This window comes from Oncorhynchus nerka, linkage group LG16 (assembly GCF_034236695.1).
Source record: "Oncorhynchus nerka isolate Pitt River linkage group LG16, Oner_Uvic_2.0, whole genome shotgun sequence".
NCBI lineage: Eukaryota > Metazoa > Chordata > Actinopteri > Salmoniformes > Salmonidae > Oncorhynchus > Oncorhynchus nerka.
The window spans coordinates 36,202,269-36,222,681 of NC_088411.1; the positions used below are offsets into that span (position 1 = coordinate 36,202,269).

The window sequence follows — 20,413 nt, forward strand, 5'->3', positions numbered from 1 at the left end:
GTCAAAGGGGCTTCAACAAAATACTGAGTAAAGGGTCTGAATACATATGTAAATATGATATTCAATTTTTTAAATATATTTTTGTATACATTTACAAACATTTCTACAAACTTGTTTTTGCTTGTCATTAGTGAGTATTGTATGTAAATTGATGAGGGGAAAAACTATTTAATACATTTTAGAATAAGGCTGTAATGTAACATCTTTTTATCAGTAGCAGAAATACTAACAGTATGAGGTTCATACTGGTGTTTCCATGTATTTTGAGATAACAGCTGTTTCAGCATACACCTTCATACTAGTGCCCTCAATACACTATCAGTTTCAAGTGAATAGAGCGAAGAGAAGTCGAGGTATTAGGGTATTTTTGTTGTTTTTAAAAGTTGAGATTTTCTCTATATTTTGACATATTGCTTAGCTTTTTTCAAACTTAGTAGAGGCTGACACAATGAACATAGATGATTGATTGAGTTTATTTGCATGTATAAAAAAAACAAGAACACATATTTTAAAAACTTCGCAGGGATAACAGAAAAATTCAGACTTATTTCTATTGTGGTCCCTAATGAGCATGGTACAACAACAACAAAAACATACATGTAGAATTGACATAGAGCGAAGAGAAGTTGAGTTATTAGGGGTTGATTGAGAACGCAATATTTATTTTTAGAAAGTTGCGATTTTCTCTTCCATCTTTTGAAGTGTCACTTAGCTTTCAAACTTAGTAGAGACTGACATGATGAACATCCTTTCTGAGTTGCGAGTCAATCAGAATGACGGTTTATGAGAATATCTTTTAAGATTCACCCGTAATTACATTTGTGGTTAAATAAGTTCAACGATGTTTGTGTTCTTTCATCAGTTTCATCATGTGCAGTGTCAATGGGTGTTTTGAAAGGCACTTGTGTGTTTGCTCATGTACATAAAATATACACCATGTATCTATAGAATATTTTATCAATACGTGTGTAGGTTTGCATATTCAAATGGCAATTCATTTAGAAATGTAACCTTTAATTAACCAGGCAAGTCAGTTAAGAACAAATTCTTATTTACAATGACGGTCTAGGAACAGTGGGTTAACTGCCTTGTTCAGAGGCATAAAGACAGATTTTTACTTTGTCAGCTCGGATATTCGATCTAGAAATATTTCGGTTACTGGCCCAACGATCTAACCACAAGATTACCTGCTGCCCCAAGAGTATTTATGTTACCCAACATTGTTTCTTCTTAACTGGTTATAATAAACGGTACATACTTTTCGTGTCTTATAATGTGCTAATGAAACAAGAAAAATGCTATTGTAGACTATGCTGAACAGCAATAAAGAAAGAACTGAAAGTCCTTCCAGTGCGTGTGTGTGTGTGTGAGAGAGAGTATCTTGCCAGTTGCTCCTCCAAGCTGTAGGTGGCGATATGCTCTGAAATATCGCGTCATTGGCACAACTGTATCTTTCTATCAATGACGTGGACTTTCATTGTAATAATTTACTGCAGCCTCGCTGCTTTACACACAATATATTTGTCTGCGATATAATTGCATGCTACGACTAGTTTGACAGTTGTCTATAAAGTAGCCATTATTGTAGTATTTATTAGAAGGAATAGAAGGTCTGAGACGTTTGAAAACGGTGGTGATTTCTCAGTGAAACAGGTAAGTACTTTCACTAACGTTACTGTACCAAGAAAAGGTTACTTTGCTGCGCTGTCACCACGTTAGCTGCCAACGTAGAAACTGTCTCACGCTAGAAGAGAAACAAAGTGTGACGTTAGCTAGTCAGCTTAGTTACTAAGTAATTGCAATGACATTAAAATAAGGTTGGAACAACGTATCTTACAGTAGCTAGCTCCTATATACTTCCTCAATTTGTTTTGTCTAGATAGGCTACAGAAAGCAAACCATGGTAGTCAACATGTCAGTTAGCTTTTCTATTGTGTTTGATTGTGAAAACAGAAACTTTCATTTGTATTCTCCCCCAGCCCCCCACCCAAAACTCAGGATGAGTAAAAACAAGGTGTTGAATCTGAAGGATAAAGTCGATGGCAACGAGATGGATCTGAGCCTCTGTAACCTCACTGAAGTTCCTGTTAAAGAACTGGTAGGCCAACAACGACACACTCACACCACATTACTTTTTATAACGCCATGTATTATAGGCAGTAGTCTTGTTGTCATACTGTTATGTGTGCGCTTTCAGGCTGCCTTCCCGAAAGTTACAGTCCTGGATCTGTCCTGCAACAACATCACCTCCCTGCCTGTAAGTAACCTTGAATGACCCCATCCCCAAAGCCAAACACTGGTCACCACAATCTTCAGTTCGGTCAGTTGTGTTAGTGCTGGACTAGAACTAAATCCTGCTCACAGTGTTGCTCTCCTCTGAAGACAAGTGGCAAATGTCTTTAAAGTAGATATTCTGGTAGCCAACCCAGCCCGATGGTCAAGGAGTTGTACTACAGTATATTAACAAGAGGTATATGGGTAGAGGAGGAGAGGGGTGTAAGAGTTAGCAGCACTAGTGTACCTTGAGTTTCCTCTGAGCGTTGAACTAGCGCAGACATTCCACTTTCTCCTGTCTGTGGATCATAGAAGCCACGCCGGAATGTTGCTGTAGGAGGGGAGAGAGATGAGTATTACAGACTGTACATAACTGTGTGTGTGTCCAGCTGGAGTTCTGCAGCCTGAGCCACCTGGTCAAGGTGGACCTCAGTAAGAACCAGCTGACTGTTCTACCTGATGATCTGGGTCGCCTTGGCAACCTGCAACACCTGGATCTGTACAACAACAAGCTGACCATTCTGCCGGTCAGCTTCTCACAACTCAAGGTAGGTAATACACAACACTAGAACTGGGAATTGCTAGGGACCTCGTGATACTAAACGGTGTCTAACCACTGAAGTTAACCAGACAATGATCTGCCCACTATTTAATTAGAAAACAAAGGAGTTGGCATGCTTCACCATTGGCACCCATGTAACTTGTATTTTTGATCTGCCCACTATTTAATTAGAAAACAAAGGAGTTGGCATGCTTCACCATTGGCACCCATGTAACTTGTATTTTTTACCAGGTAAGTTGGCTGAGAACATGTTCTCAATGACCTGGAAATGAGCCAATTGGAAGCTGGGGAGGATTATGTGGCCACACCCCTACAATAAGTGCCATTAGATCTTTAGTGGCCATAGAATCAGGACACTCATTTAACATCCCATCTGAAAGACAGCACCCTACACCGGTCAATGTCCCCAATCACTGCCCTGGGCCATTGGGATGTTTTTAGACCAGAGGAAAGAGTGCCTCCTACTGGCCCTCCAACACCACTTCTAGCAGCATCTGGTCTCCCATCCAGGGACTGACCAGGCCCAAACCTGCTTAGCTTCAGAGGCAAGCCAGCAGTGGGATGCAGGGTGATATGCTGCAGGGTGATATGCTGCAGGGTGATATGCTGCAGGGTGATATGCTGCAGGGTGATATGCTGCTGGCTAAGATCTGCCTGGGTATAGTAGTTAGTTCCCCTCCGAAGCTCTCCTGGAACAATAATTCTAGCAGGCAAACTACAGCACAATATAAGGCCCATGTTCACTGGTGCCATTCTGCTGGAAATACATTTGACCTGGAAATAGAGTGAATTTATTCAGAGCAATTACGAGTCCCAAATAAGTGGTCTTAATGCGTGGGTGTATGGAAATACTGCTGACTTGGCAAAATGAGTTAGTGATGATACTTCTCATGTAATAGAGGAAACATAGACATTTCCCAAACATCAGCTTACAGACAGCTCAAATGTATTCACCCCCTGGGTCCCAAAAGTCCCAGTATTCTCCTGGCATTTTACTACTATTATTAATTAATATGGTCATCTGCTTAATTCTATAATATATAGCAATATTTACTGTTCATTTATTTTTGGTGGACACAGATATTAATCTGAAAAATGTGTAAAGCTCTGTGAATGAGCTAGGAATAAACTTTGAATCCAACCATCAACAGTAGGAAAGGCTAACTACTCGGCCAATCCATAACCTTTTACGACAATCTGAAAATTCTATTGTTAGACAATTCATTACAAACAGTTTTAAAAACATTAAATCATATGTGCTTTTCATCACCAAGACTACACAGTAAACTCTACAATTAGCCAGTTATCTTTGAGCTGGGTAATATTGGTGAACTGAACACGACCACAGTGGCATATGGATGGGGGTTGAAGACAGAAAACACTTTCCACAGTCTCAACAGTCTTCTTTTTCCCCTTTGTCTGCGTGTGTGTTTGTGTCCGCAGAACCTGAAGTGGCTGGATCTGAAGGACAACCCTCTGGAAATCAACCTGGCCAAGGCTGCAGGAGACTGTCTGGACGAGAAACAGTGTAAACAATGTGCTGCCAAGGTAAGACTGGGATGGAGAGAGAGATGGGAAGGTAGGCAGAGGGAAGATGGAGCAACTCTTGGAGGACAATGGAAGTTGATAATAAAGTTTCTTCATAAGAGATGACATTTTTATTTAACTAGGTTAAGAACAAATTCTTATTTAGAATGACGGCCTACCCCGGCCAAACCCTAACGACGCCGAGCCAATTGTGCACTGCCCTATGGGGCTCCCAATCATGGCCAGTTGTGATACAGCCTGGAATTGAACCAGGGTCTGTAGTGATGCCTTTAGCCCTGAGATGCAGTGCCTTAGACCGCTGCGCCACTCAGGAGGACAGGGAGAGGAAGGAGACGTTGAGATAGACTAGAGGTTTGTTGGGTTCTATTATGGTGCAGTGTAATTTCAACTACAATGTGATTGTAGGTTCTCCAGCACATGAGGATCCTTCAGGAAGAGGTAGACAAAGAGAGGGAGCGGCGCCTCCTAAAGGACAAAGGTAGGTACTACGATACCGTTGCCAGTGGTCAGTCATTGGGCTCCGCCTGGGTCTGCGTCCAACATGGCGCCCTTTTCCCTCTGTAGTGCAGTACTTTTGACCAAAGCATAGGGCTCTAATCAAAAGTAGTGCACTATATGGGGGAAAAGGGTGCCACTTTTCCCCATATAGCCTAGGATTGCTAGAAGCTATCGGTCGCAAACACATTTAGCAGATGTTATTGCAGGTGTAGCGAAATGCTTGTGTTCTTAGCTCCAACAGTGCAGTAATATCTAACAATACACACAAATCTAAAAGTAAAAGAATGGAATTAAGAAATATTAGGATGAGCAATGTCGTAGTCCGGAGTATAAGTATGTGTGTGTGTGTGTGTGTGTGTGTGTGTGTGGTAGGCTGTATAGACATTATGGACAGTATGTGGATATAATATGTAGTATATCTGAAGAATACGTGGATAGGATAGTAAATGTACAGTAATAGTTGAATAGGATGGCATTGACTAGAATACAGTATATACATTTTGAACAGTATGTTAACATGATTTAAGTGACCGGTGTTCCATTGTTAAAGTGTTCCATGTCTATGTACATAGGGCAGCAGCCTCTAAGGTGCAGGGTTGAGTAACCGGGTGGTAGCCGGCTAGTGACAGTGACTTAAGTTCAGGGCAGAGTACTGGATGGAGGCTGGCTAGCGATGGCTATTTAACAGTCTGATGGCCTTGAGATACAGTGCCTTGCGAAAGTATTCGGCCCCCTTGAACTTTGCGACCTTTTGCCACATTTCAGGCTTCAAACATAAAGATATAAAACAAGTGGGACACAATCATGAAGTGGAACGACATTTATTGGATATTTCAAACTTTTTTATTAAATCAAAAACTGAAAAATTGGGCGTGCAAAATTATTCAGCCCCCTTAAGTTAATACTTTCTAGCGCCACCTTTTGCTGCGATTACAGCTGTAAGTCGCTTGGGGTATGTCTCAGTTTTGCACATCGAGAGACTGAATTTTTTTCCCATTCCTCCTTGCAAAACAGCTCGAGCTCAGTGAGGTTGGATGGAGTGCATTTGTGAACAGCAGTTTTCAGTTCTTTCCACAGATTCTCGATTGGATTCAGGTCTGGACTTTGACTTGGCCATTCTAACACCTGGATATGTTTATTTTTGAACCATTCCATTGTAGATTTTGCTTTATGTTTTGGATCATTGTCTTGTTGGAAGACAAATCTCCGTCCCAGTCTCAGGTCTTTTGCAGACTCCATCAGGTTTTCTTCCAGAATGGTCCTGTATTTGGCTCCATCCATCTTCCCATCAATTTGAACCATCTTCCCTGTCCCTGCTGAAGAAAAGCAGGCCCAAACCATGATGCTGCCACCACCATGTTTGACAGTGGGGATGGTGTGTTCAGGGTGATGAGCTGTGTTGCTTTTACGCCAAACATAATGTTTTGCATTGTTGCCAAAAAGTTCAATTTTGGTTTCATCTGGCCAGAGCACCTTCTTCCACATGTTTGGTGTGTCTCCCAGGTGGCTTGTGGCAAACTTTAAACAACACTTTTTATGGATATCTTTAAGAAATGGCTTTCTTCTTGCCACTCTTCCATAAAGGCCAGATTTGTGCAATATACGACTGATTGTTGTCCTATGGACAGAGTGTCCCACCTCAGCTGTAGATCTCTGCAGTTCATCCAGAGTGATCATGGGCCTCTTGGCTGCATCTCTGATCAGTCTTCTCCTTGTATGAGCTGAAAGTTTAGAGGGACGGCCAGGTCTTGGTAGATTTGCAGTGGTCTGATACTCCTTCCATTTCAATATTATCGCTTGCACAGTGCTCCTTGGGATGTTTAACGCTTGGGAAATCTTTTTGTATCCAAATCCGGCTTTAAACTTCTTCACAACAGTATCTCGGACCTGCCTGGTGTGTTCCTTGTTCTTCATGATGCTCTCTGCGCTTTTAACGGACCTCTGAGACTATCACAGTGCAGGTGCATTTATACGGAGACTTGATTACACACAGGTGGATTGTATTTATCATCATTAGTCATTTAGGTCAACATTGGATCATTCAGAGATCCTCACTGAACTTCTGGAGAGAGTTTGCTGCACTGAAAGTAAAGGGGCTGAATAATTTTGCATGCCCAATTTTTCAGTTTTTGATTTGTTAAAAAAGTTTGAAATATCCAATAAATGTCGTTCCACTTCATGATTGTGTCCCACTTGTTGTTGATTCTTCTCAAAAAAATACAGTTTTATATCTTTATGTTTGAAGCCTGAAATGTGGCAAAAGGTCGCAAAGTTCAAGGGGGCCGAATACTTTCGCAAGGCACTGTAGAAGCTGTTTTTCTGTCTGTTGGTCCCAGCTTTGATGCACCTGTACTGCCTCGCCTTCTGGATGATAGCGGGGTGAACAGGCCATGGCTTGGCTGGCTGATTATCTTTTTGGCCTTCCTGTGACCTTGGGTGCTGTGTAGCGTTGCACATTTTGGGGAATATTCAGAGATGGAAACTTTCCGTGGGAATTAACGGAAATATATGAAAATTAATATTAATACTATTTAAATGTAGATGTTTTTTGCATTGGATATATTTCCCATATCATATGGAGACAGAAACATAAACCTTTTACCTCATCATAAGTAGACACTGCAAATGATTAGATCCTTCCAATAGAAAAAAAATAATTTTTTTTAGTTACGAATTGATCTTAAATTAAATGAGTTGACTCTTCACATGGGATGATTTCACTGACCAAAAGAAAGGAAATATTAAATGATCCCCAATGATCCATCACATCTCCCCAAAAAACGTTTTCAACAAACATCTGTAAAATGATAGTGTAGAAACTAAAGCTTTGGTTGTCTTCCTCTCAGGCGTCCATGTTTTCTCTCTGGACCTCATCAATGTCCACCTCTTAAACATCAGACTCTGAGGCCTCATCTTCACTGTCACTTTCCAACCTTGTTGAAGATGGCTCGTTGTCAGGCTCAAAAGCCCAAAATTTGCCCGGATGGCCACCAATTTTCAACCCTTGTATTGTTCAGCCTGTTGTGTGCTTTGGTGTGTGTGTTCCCAAACAAGGACCAGTTGCGCTCTGAGGCGGCAGATGTTGGTGGGATTTGGAGGATGATGGAGGCAACAGGGGAAAGAGCCTCCGATGCACGAAGTCCCTTCCACCAGCTGGCTGATGAGATATGTTGGCACGACTGCCATATTGCATCTCTATCCCAAAGCCCTTGCTTGGAAGTGTACTTTGCCAGACTGCCATGAACCTTGCCCTTATCCAGGCCAAGGTGGTGAGACACGGTAGTGATGACACCATAGGCCTTGTTGATCTCTGCACCAACATGTACGCTGCGGCGTGTATGATCTTCAGGCAGAAGTCTTCACACTTTTTTATGTATTTCAGAACTGCAGTTTCCTCTGCTTGGAGCAACAGTAAAGTGGGCAGGGCAGTAGGAATGTCTTCTCTTACATCAGCAAGCAGAGTCTGAACATCAGACAGGATGGCATTGTCTCCCTCAATCCGTGCAATGGCTACTGCTATAGGTTTCAGGAGTTTAAGGCGGATTACCACTCTCTTCTTGATGGGTCTGTCCATATTGGCAAACTGTGATATGGCCATTTCTTGGAGAGACTCCTTCCCCTCCAGGAGACTGTCAAACATGATGACAACACCACCCCAACGGGTGTTGCTGGGCAGCTTCAATGTGGTGCTCTTATTCTTCTCACTCTGCTTGGTGAGGTAGATTGCTGCTATAGCTTGATGACCCTTCCTGTACCTAACCATTTCCTTGGCTCTCTTGTTGAGTGTATCCATTGTTTTCAGTGCCATGAAGTCCTTGAGGAGCAGATTCAATGCATGAGCAGCACAGCCAATGGGTGTGATGTGAGGGTAGGACTCCTCCACTTTAGACCAAGCAGCCATCATGTTCGCAGCATTGTCTGTCACCAGTGCAAATACCTTCTGTGGTCCAAGGTCATTGTTGACTGCCTTCAGCTCATCTGCAATGAATTGACTGGTGTGTATGTTGTCCCATGTGTCTGTGCTCTTGTAGAATACTGGTTAAGGAATGGAGATGTAGTTAATTATTCCTTGCCCACGAACAGTCGACCACCCATCAGAGATGATTGCAATACAGTCTGCTTTCTCTATGATTTGCTTGACCTTCACTTTAACTCTGTTGAACTCTGCCTCCAGCAAATGAGTAGATAAAGCATGTCTGGTATGAGGGGTGTATGCTGGGCGAAGAACATTCAGAAATCTCTTCCAATACACATTGCCTGTGAGCATCAGAGGAGAACCAGTTGCATACACAGCTCGAGCAAGACATTCATCAGCATTTCTCTGACTACGTTCCTCCATTGAGTCAAAAAGACTTCTGATCCCAGGAGGACCATGAGCTGTTTCTATCGATAAGGTGTCTGCTTCATCATTTTCACCTCGAATAGAAGCAGAGGGACTTTAGTCAGAGGTAGCTTGTTGTGAGCGCTGAGGGAACTTGGCCAGATGATTCTGTATCTTTGTTGCATTCTTCACAAATGATTTGACACAGTATTTGCAAATGTACACAGCTTTTCCTTCTACATTAGCTGCAGTGAAATGTCCCCACACATCAGATAGTGCCCGTGGCATTTTTCTGTTGCGCCTTTTTCACCACACTGCGGGTGGACCATTTCAAATAGTCAGTGATTGGTACGCAGAGGAACTTGAAGCTTTTTACCTTCTCCACTGCGTCCCCGTCGATGTGGATAGGGGCTAGCTCGCTCTGCTGTCTCCTGAAGTTCCACAATCTGTTCTTTCGTTTTGTGGATGTTGAGGGAGAGGTTGTTTTCCTGGCACCACTCTGCCAGGGCCCTCACCTCCTCCCTGTAGGCTGTCTTGTGGTAATCAGACCTACTACTGTTGTGTGGTCTGCAGACTTGATGATTTGAGTTGGAGGCGTGCGTGGCTACGCAGTCATGGGTGAACAGGGAGTACAGGAGGGGGCTGAGCATGCACCCATGTGGGGCCCCTGTGTTGAGGATCATGGTGGTACAGGTGTTGTTTCCTACCTTCAGCACCTGAGGGCGGCCTGTCAGGAAGTTCAGGACCCAGTTGCACAGGGCGGGGTCAGACCCAGGGCCCCGAGCTTAATCATAAGCTTGGAGGGTACTATGGTGTTGAAGGCTGAGTTATAGTCAATGATTAGCATTCTTGCAGTGCTATGGCATCATCCGTGGCTCTTTCGGGGCGGTCTAGGGCAGGTATTCCCAAACTAGCCTCGTGAAACGCAATGCCATCGGCGGTACGCCAAATACAAATGTGATTCACATTCTTCACATTTTCAAACAGTACATTTATATTTTCCAAGGGGGCTATGCATTTGGGTGAGATTTTTTTCTCTCCTGAGTAGCCTCGTTTCACTGCCAAAAATAAAATTCAACCATCTAGTGTTCAGCAAAATAACAACACAATGTCAAATACAGGTAGCCTAGTCAAATAATTAACATCCAATCACATTAACTGTTACTATCTCGCGGGGAAACCTTTACTCTTGCACAGACATTTAGAAACGAAACATAACTATTTGGAAAATAAGCCACGGGAGTTTTTGGAGTGAGAATAAAGACGACTTTCGAGTAGTAAGACGTGTAAAAGCAACAGATACCATTAATAAGAAGGGACTAGAAGCCTCTTATATGGTGAGCTACCGAGTGGCTAGAACAGGCAGGCCCCATACTATTGTGGAGGACTTAATTCTTCCTGCTGCTGCGGATATGGCTGGGACAATGCTGGGGGAAAAGCCCCAAAAAACTATACAATGTCTTCATCAAACAACACTGGCACAGCTCCTGGGGGGTCAATTAGGAAAGACATTCTCTTCTGCAAATGACTGGAAACCCGGACAACATGACAGGATATTTAAGTACTGGACAGCTTTGTGACATCAAATGGACTTTGGTGGTCAAGATGTGTTGGTATCTGTACTGATGGAGCAAAAGCCATGACAGGGAGACATAGTGGAGTGGTAACGCTCGTGCAAGCAGTTGCTCCCGGTGCCACTTGGGTACACTGCAGCATCCACCAAGAGGCTCTGCTGCCAAGGGAATACCTGACAGCTTGAATGAAAGTCGTTTTGGACACTACAGTGAAAATGGTTAACTTTGTTAATTAAAGCAAGGCCACTGAACTTGTGTATTTTCTGCATTATGCAATGATATGGGCCATGTAACGCTTTTACAACATACAGAAGTGCGCTGGTTATCAAGGGACAAAGTATTGACACGCTTTTTTGAATTGAGAGAAATGCTTAAAGTTGACTTTACTGACCATCATTTTCACTTGTCTGACTGCTTGCATGATGAGTTTCTCACACGACTGACCTACCTGAATGATCTGAATCTAGGATTACAGGGACTGCAACTATATTCAATGTGCGGGATAAAATTGAGGCTAAGATTAAGAAGTAGGAGCTCTTCTCTGTCTGCATTAACAAGGGCAACACACAGGGCTTTCCATAATTTTTTTTGTGTGCAAATGAACTCAAGCTTACAGACAATGTCAAACGGGATATAGCGACGCACCTGAGTGAGCTGGGTGCGCAATTACGCAGGTACTTTCCTGAAAACGGACGACACAAACAACTGGATTCGTTATCCCTTTCATGCCCTGCCTCCAGTCCACTTACCGATATCTGAACAAGAGTTCCTCATCGAAATTGCAACAAGCGGTTCTGTGAAAATTTAATTTAATCAGAAGCCACTGCCAGATTTCTGGACAGGGCTGCGCTCCGAGTTTCTTGCCTTGGCAAATTGTGCTGTTAAGACACTGATGCCCTTTACAACCATGTGCCTATGTGAGAGTAGATTCTTGGCCCTCACTAGCATGAAAACTAAATACAGGCACAGACTGGAAAATGATTTAAGACTGAGACTCTCTCCAATACAACACAACATTGCAGAGTTATGTGCATCCTTTCAAGCACACCCTTCTCATTAACCCGTGGTGAGTTATTCACAATTGTTGATGAACAAATAAGGATTTATATGTAAGATGGCTAACTAAAGAGCTAAATTATTGATATTCTATTATTATTTGTGCCCTGGTCCTATAAGAGCTCTTTGTCACTTCCCACGAGCCGCGTTGTAACACAAACTCTCACTCATTCTTATATTCAATATATGTATCGTATAGTGTGTGTGTGTGGCAGGCTTACAATGATGGCAAAAATCAACATTTGAGAGTGCGCTGACCCTGGTGCTAGAGGGGATATGCGGCTGGAGGTGGAATGTTTGAAGGGGTATGGGACTATAAAAAGTGTGGGAACCACTGGTCTAGGGTGTCAAGTAAGGTGATATGATCCTTAACTAGCTTCTCAAAGCACTTCATGATGACAGAAGTGAGTGCTACTGGTCGATAGTAATTTCATTCAGTTACCTTTGCGTTCTTGGGTACAGGAACAATAGTGGACATCTTGAAACAAGTGGGGAAGGCAGACTGGGATAGGGAGAGATTGAATATGTCCGTAAACACTCCAGCCAGCTGGTCTGTGGATGCTCTGAGGACGCGGCTAGGGATGCTGTCTGGGCCGGGAGTCTTGCGGGGGTTATCACGTGGTTAATATGTCTTACTCACGTCGGCCACGGAGAAGGAGAGCCCACAGACCTCGGGAGTGTCCAGCGTTGGTGGCACTGTATTATCCTCAAAGCGGGCGGAGAAGGTGTTTAGCTTGTCCAAGGGCAAGACGTCGGTGTCCGCGGCATTGCTGGTATTCCCTCTGTAATCCGTGATTGTCTGGAGTCCCTGCTGCATACGTCTCACTATGGCTTCACTCGTGATATTTCATACTGTTTTAACATTGTTAGCTCAGAGCAGCTGATCGTCAGTAATATCTAGCTTGCCATGATTATAGCTAGGAATTTGATTAAATTCAATAAACATTATTTTTCCCCACTGGGCAATCATTGAATGAGACAACAAACATGTTAATGGAAGCCGCAGGAGAGTGTACAAAACATTAAGAACACAGAGTGAACATATCAAAACTTATGTTAATATTTTTTCTTTCTTCCATGGCATTAGAACTGGAAAAGAAGAAAGAGACGAAACAGAGAGAGAGGGAGGCGAAAGAGAGGGAGGCTCGTAAACGAGAGAAGGCAGAGGGGAAGGAGAGGAAGAGGAAGGAGTACAACGCTCACATGGCTGCCTTAGCTGTCCAGGAACAGAAGAATAAGAGAAAGGAGGAGAAGAAAAAGCGGAATGGACAGATGGCAGCAGGTATGTAATGGGCGCGTTCCAGGTTGTCTTTAATGCAGTTGTGCACGTGTTGACTATACAGCGAACATCACTTACTCACTTCTCTCTCTCCAGATAAGAAAGCAGCTGAATCCACCCCCAAAGCCCAAAGACGTTCTCTCATTGGCCTGCTTTTCAAGCTCCTCCTCCTGGTGCTGCTGGGATTGGCTGGAGTTGTCGGGGTATGTCATCTGACAGGGCTAAAGGAGGAGGCGGTGTGCGCGCCAATCAACATTGCTGTGGATGACGGCCTATCCTGGATCCGGGAACAGGAAGTAGATGTGAGGGTCAGAGAGCTGGTACAGGAAGTTGATATCAGAGCCAGAGAGCTGCTGCAGAAACTAACCTCTCTGGCGCCGCATTTCCTTGAACCGCTCGGCGTCGCACCCACGGCAACGGAACCTGTGGAAACGTTAGAAAACTGAGTAAGGAAGGAAGGTAGGACTGACGAGAAAAAAAGAAAGATAGACGACCAGCTTAAATTCCTATGGAATTGTCCTTTCGTCGCTCCTGGTTTCCTCTGTTTTGTACGCTCTCTTTTTAACCAGTTGGCTGTCTGCGTCACAAGTTACTCACACCCTAGTCTCACACCCTAGTCCCCTAAAGTGTGGGACTCTATTGCAAAGTAGTGCACTATTAAAAAGGGAATAGGGTGTGATTGGAGACTTTCCCTGTGACTCATGTGCACACTCCCAAGTCAACCCCCAGCCCCTACTACCTCCTTGGCACGGTAGATCTGAAAGGTCTGGATAAGTGTATTCAATATGGTGGAAACGCAAACTTGCCCATCACAGGGCAAGGTCAAGATACAATATATATACCACACCTGTCCATTCCTTTCATATCTACACAGGTGCACAGGACGTAAAGGTTAGGGGTTGATTTGGGATTGGGCAATAGTAACAGACTCCGTCTGTGCTGCGTCAAAGTCTTAAGAGTCCAACTGGGCCTCCCGAGTGGCGCAGCGGTCTACGGCACTGCAGTGCTAGAGGCGTCACTACAGATCTGGCTTAGATCCCTGGCTGCGACCGGGAGACCCATGAGGCGGCGCACAATTGGCCCAGCGTCGTCCGGGTTGGGGGAGGGTTTGGCCGGATGGGATGTCCTTGTCCCATTGCGCTCTAGCGATTCCTTGGTCGTCAGTTGCACAGTGTTTTTTCCAACACATTGGTGCGGTTGGCTTCTGGGTTAAGCGGGCAGTATGTCAAGAAGCAGTGCGGCTTGGCAGGGTCATGTTTCGGAGGACGCATGGCTGTCCACCTTAGCCTCTCCCGAGTCCGTATGCGAGTTGCAGCGATGGGACAAAACTTTAACGACCAATTGGATATCACGAAATTGGGAGGCAAAAGGGGTAAAATATTATTCTTTTTTTCATTTTTTAAATAGAGTCCAACTGCCAATCAGAGCCAGGTATTGGCCAGAATTTGAGCCAATCAGATCATAATATAAATGGTATCTGGTTGGTTGGGGCAGTCTGAGCATGTGCAGTGAGGCTGTAAATATGGAGTAATCCTGTGTCTTCCATCTGGGGCAAGTTGGCTGCATTCATTTTTGTAACGCTACATCTCTGCTCAAGGACTGTCAACATCAATAAATGGCTTTAAGCTGGAGGATTGTCTCTGTAGTTTTTGCAGAGATGTGTACGTGAGAATGGAGCATTGTGGCATGCCTCAGTTTATTGAATCAATGGAAAACCTTCTTCTATAGCAGCCACGGGCCAGGGGAACCTTCTTCCAATCAAAACGCACCATTCCAGGTATCCGACTGTACCCAGAATACCTTGCTCCGACACAGGAGGAGAAGGAGGAAGTTGCCCCTAAACACTGATCTAAGGTCTGTTTTCCGTTAAGGTTAGGATTGGGATGGGGAAGCTGGTTTTCTTCCAGGTGGATAGGAAATGCACCTGGACCCCCCCCCCTCGGGGAAGGATATTGGACCAGGTGTCACATTAGTGTCCTACTACATACTCCATACAAGTGGACATGGGAGTGAACAAGTGCATACAGGTATGTTAATCATGGTTAAACAGGTTCCCCAAGTCCTTTCGTGGCTCAAGTAAGTCGGATCCAGAATGGCCCATAGTTGAGTTGGTTTCAAAGACTCAACTTGCTCCTATAGTATTTGCAAAAATAATCCCTTCCACTATATTATCAAATGACTGTAAATCATTTTGTGAAGATGTTATCTATCAGCTGCTAATGATGTCAACCCACCTCCTCAACCCGAGAAACCTTGCGAGGGCAGTGCCTCACCTCCATCTTTCTTCCTCTTTTTCCCCCGCCCCCTTTCCTGCTGCTTGTTTCTTTTGGCTCTGGGGCTTCTGGGATCTAAAAGCAAAACAAGCTGTTATTTTTTTGCAAAATGGTGGACTTTTATGGGACACAGCTTGATGTTTCTACAAGAGATAGCTAAAAGTCCCCTTTCCCACCCCTTCCACCTAAACACTATTCCTCCCTTACACTTACTTGAAATGGTAACACTTTAATTAATGCGTTATAAACTATTATAAATACCCCCATAAGGGGGCTGTTGCATAGTCCCTACATAGTGCACTACTTTTGACCAGAGTCCTATATAGTGCAGTACGCTATGGGCCCTGGTCAAAAGTAGTGCACTATATAAGGTGCCATTTGGGATGCAGACCAAATCTTCCTCTCCAGGCCCCTCACCTGAAGTACTTATCCAAGTCTATGAAACCAGGGTTAGGGAGCCTGCAAACCCAAGGTCCAGGAGGTCAAAGAGGGGCTACAGTCTGCACCTCTACCCCCCCTGCTACTGGATAACATAAAGGGAGTGAGGGCAGCATCTGGCCACGGTGTATTTCCTAATAGTTGTAAATGTTTCCTGGATTATCTTCTGTTTGCTGTATTTTAATAATGAATTGTTATGAGACAAGGTACTTTTCTTTGAATACGTTGATGTACTTTAAATGATAGTTGAGGCATCTCTTAGGGACAGCCCAGAATGTAGCGGGTCCCTGTATTAACACTGGTGTGATACATTCATTGCAATTAAATGGCTTTATGCTGTTCTATTTACCATACTATATGGTTAGGATACCTTTCTGTCAGAGACAGAATGGTCATCTGTTAAATGACTATAAAGCCATTGTCTGTTGAAGTGTCAACATTTTGGAATGAATGCAATGATGCCAAGAAAAATGTATATGTGAGTTTGTGTGTATCCAATCATGACCTTGAACTGCCAACGTCACTACCTACTGTATAACCAGAGTGTAGAATTCCATTTAACAAATTTGTAGAAAAATGATATGACCAGTTGTATTCCTAAATATACTCAACTAGCAGAAACCCACCTTGACAAGAAGTAAAACAAACAAAAAAGCCTTGATCAAATCTTTAGACTTAATCCATTCATATTAAATTCACACAGAAAAAATGTATTTGGTTGCAAATGCAACTGGGGCATGTAAATAATTGCTAGGCTACTAATTTTATATTCACAGCTGACTACTTTGTGTGACCATAAAAATATAGTTGTGACCGGGTACAGCAAACTCATTTGGTTGCCAAGGTGAATGGCTTTGCCTTATGTCATGTAAAACATCTTCCCAGCTTCCCAATCATGTTCAGATTGTGAAGTCGTGTTGTAAAATTTCTCACAGTGTGAAAATGTTCACAGTTCAATAATTGCACATACATCTCTACGTGGATGGCTGAGCTTGTGTGGAAAATAACTAGTGGAGATGTGAAACAGTTTAAACTTTGGCTAAAACCTAGCTTTTATATTAGGTTTATTTAGCTATACAAACAATGTATCGAGTTATTTTTCCCACCGATAAAAATAAATATCTGGTTTTGCACTAAACCACCCGCGGGCTGGATTTTAAAGCATATTGGTGTACATAAATCCAATGGCACACAACAGTTTGCGTGTGGCGTGTGTGTGAATAAACCTATGGCCATTAACTGCTGTGCTCACATTGCTCATCAACGTACACATTCCAGCTCGTCAGCAGAAACACAAAGTGGAATCAAACCATAGCAACGCCCTGCACAGATATTGTAGCTGTGGATCAGGTTGATGAAGTCATCAACAGGTACTGGCATCACTGTGTGGGCCTCGGATACACACACACATGGTAGAAAAGTGAAACTACTAAAATATGGTGGAAACTCCTCTGTGTAGCCTTTGTTTACAAGTGTACATTCCGGGGAGAAAGGTAGGGAATGGAGCCACCGCCACTCTTCCACCCACTTGGATCCACAGCCACGGCCTCTCTTCCACTCACCTGGATCCACAGCCACGGCCTCTCTTCCACTCACCTGGATCCACAGCCACGGCCTCTCTTACACCCACCTGGATCCACAGCCACGGCCTCTCTTCCACCCACCTGGATCCACAGCCACGGCCTCTCTTCCACTCACCTGGATCCACAGCCACGGCCTCTCTTCCACTCACCTGGATCCACAGCCACGGCCTCTCTTCCACTCACCTGGATCCACAGCCACGGCCTCTCTTCCACTCACCTGGATGCACAGCCACGGCCTCTCTTACACCCACCTGGATCCACAGCCACGGCCTCTCTTCCACCCACCTCTCTTCCACTCACCTGGATCCACAGCCACGGCCTCTCTTCCACTCACCTGGATCCACAGCCATGGCCTCTCTTCCACCCACCTGGATCCACAGCCACGGCCTCTCTTCCACTCACCTGGATCCACAGCCACGGCCTCTCTTCCACTCACCTGGATCCACAGCCACGGCCTCTCTTCCACTCACCTGGATCCACAGCCACGGTCTCTCTTCCACCAACCTGGATCCACAGCCACGGCCTCTCTTCCACTCACCTGGATCCACAGCTACCACTATGTGTTTGATACACTCCTCTGGTCACAGTGCTTTCACAGCCTCCGCCAGGGCCTTCTCTGCCTTCTGCTTCTCCTGCTCTAGCCTCCGCGCCTCCTTTTCCCCCTGCTATCTGTCCAGGGCCTCCCTCCTCTCTCTGGATGCCTGGATCTTCTCAGCAGTCCTCTTGGAGGGCTTCCTCTTAGCAGGAGAGCTGGAGGTGCTCCCAGCAGGGGCCATAGCTGAGGGAGAGAAGGCTCTGATTGCCTGCCTCGGTCATCCCAGTCTGGTCCTTCACCTCCACCTTCCTCCAGGTTTGGACTCTGCGTGACCATTCGGTACCAACAGGCCTAAACCACTAGGGGGGTCAGGGGAAGAGGGATGGTTGTCCTGTCCATTCCTGAGAGTGGAGTATGTAGGCTCCACACCCTCCTATCTTTGCTTGAGTCTCCGCTTCCTCATCATCACTTACTGATCATCATAACATCAGCCACCCCATCCCCGCTCCCAAACCCCTATTGCCCACAGCCTCCCTACCACTCCCTCTGAGGCGGAGACAGGGGAGGAGGAGATGGGGATCTCTATATCGGAGCTGTCCTTGACCACCAGGTTTGTTTGGTCTATGTGGTTCTGGGAGGCTCGGCTGAGGCTACGGCCGGGCTGCAGGAAGTCATACACAGGGAAATCCTCGTCCAGGACACTGGTGGAGTCACTGTAGCTGCCCATGGTGGCTCTGGTTTCAGACAGATGATGGACAAAGCAGGTTAAAATCAGAAGGATGGTGTTATATTGCTGGTACCATTGGACATACATATTTAATTTGCAATCTATTATGTTCTACTTTGAGACGGCCTAAAAGGCATATGCTATACAAAATAGTATCTTTATTGGCCTTCGTCTCTGGCCATATTAGCCTCGAGAAACATCTATCGGGTGCTGTTCTTCTGATGTTGTAGTTCCGCTTTTGCGGACAATGTCAGTAAGAACAGTGCTTGCTTCAGATCTCTTGAGGATGCTTTTTTACAAGTGGGATGCACTGGCCTACAACAGTAGGCCTGATTATCAACAATGACGAGACCGCCTACAGGGAGGAGGTGAGGGCCCTGGGAGAGAGGTGCCAGGAAAATAACCTCTCACTCAATGTCAACAAAACAAAGTAGGTGATCGTGGACTTCAGGAAACAGCAGAGGCTGCACGCCCCTATCCACATATATGGGACCGCAGTGAAGGAGGTGGAAAGCTTCAAGTTCCTCGGTGTACACATCACTGACTATCTGAAATTGTCCACCCACACAGACAGTGTGGTGAAGAAGGTGCAACAGCGCCTCTTCAACCTCAGGATGCACATTTGAGAGCATCCTGTCGGGCTGTATCACCGCCTAGTACGGCAACTGCAGCGCCCGCAACCGCAGGGCTCTCCAGAGGGTGGTGCGGTCAGCCAAACGTATCACTGGGGGCAAACTACCTGCCCTCCAGGACACCTACACCACTCGATGTCACAGGAAGGCCAAAAAGATAATCAAGGACATCAACCACCTGAGCTACGGCCTGTTCACTCCGCTATCATCCAGAAAGCAAGGTCAGTACAGGTGCATCAAAGCCGGGACCGAGAGACTGAAAAACAGCTTCTATCTCAAGGCCATCAGACTTAAATAGCCATCACTAGCTGGCTTCCACCCAGTTACGCAACCCTGCACGTTAGAGGCTGCTGCCCTATATACATAGACTTGGAATCACTGGCCACTTTAATAATGGAACACTAGTCACTTTAAATATGTTTACATACTGCTTTACTCATCTCATATGTATATACTGTATTCTACTGTATTTTTGTCAATGCCACTCTGACATTGCTCAATCTAATATTTATACATTTCTTAATTCCATTCTTTTACTTTTAGATGTGTGTGTGTGTGTATTGTTGTGAATAGTTAGAACTACTGCACTGTTGGAGCTAGGAACACAAATATTTCGCTACACCTGCAATAACATCTGCTAAATACGTGTATGTGACCAATAAAATGTGATTTGAGGGCTACATCCCGAGGGGTTCATGTTGATTGTACGGAGATTGTGACAGCCGGTTAAATGGTGTGCCTTGACAAGGCAAGAACCAGATGTAAGGAGAATGTGACAGCCGGTTAAATGGTGTGCCTTGACAAGGCAAGAACAAGATGTACGGAGATTGTGACAGCCGGTTAAATGGTGTGCCTTGACAAGGCAAGAACAAGATGTACGGAGAATGTGACAGCCGGTTAAATGGTGTGCCTTGACAAGGCAAGAACAAGATGTAAGGAGAATGTGACAGCCGGTTAAATGGTGTGCCTTGACAAGGCAAGAACAAGATGTAAGGAGATTGTGTTATCATAAGGAGGCTTATACTTGGAATACGGAGGAGGAATGGGGGAAAAAAGAGAGGCAGGGGAGGTCTAAAAGAGAGAGGGAGGGAGGAAGAGGACGAGCTTGAGTCA

The 20,413-nt window shown here is 44.7% G+C and overlaps 1 protein-coding gene and 1 pseudogene across 1 annotated transcript; one reads left to right on the forward strand and one right to left on the reverse strand.

The window, feature by feature from the left end:
• Window positions 1-1,451: 1,451 nt before the first annotated feature.
• On the forward strand, window positions 1,452-14,743 carry LOC115144445 (leucine-rich repeat-containing protein 59-like). Its single transcript, XM_029685499.2, has 8 exons — window positions 1,452-1,653; window positions 1,980-2,098; window positions 2,198-2,257; window positions 2,664-2,822; window positions 4,280-4,384; window positions 4,790-4,862; window positions 12,921-13,115; window positions 13,209-14,743. The coding sequence occupies exons 2-8, from the start codon at window positions 2,000-2,002 to the stop codon at window positions 13,556-13,558; spliced, it is 1,041 nt and encodes a 346-aa protein (XP_029541359.1). The 5' UTR covers window positions 1,452-1,653; window positions 1,980-1,999; the 3' UTR covers window positions 13,559-14,743.
• Window positions 14,364-18,668, reverse strand: LOC135561182 (uncharacterized; annotated as a pseudogene).
• Between the last annotated feature and the right edge of the window lie 1,745 nt (window positions 18,669-20,413).

Bases quoted from the DNA above. Each gene is read 5' to 3' on its own strand.
- LOC115144445 (XM_029685499.2), top strand. From the start codon at position 2,000: ATGAGTAAAAACAAGGTGTTGAATCTGAAGGATAAAGTCGATGGCAAC. The intron at 4,385-4,789 runs GTAAGACTGGGA...ATGTGATTGTAG, and splicing joins GTAAACAATGTGCTGCCAAG to GTTCTCCAGCACATGAGGAT. The intron at 13,116-13,208 runs GTATGTAATGGG...CTCTCTCTCCAG, and splicing joins GAATGGACAGATGGCAGCAG to ATAAGAAAGCAGCTGAATCC.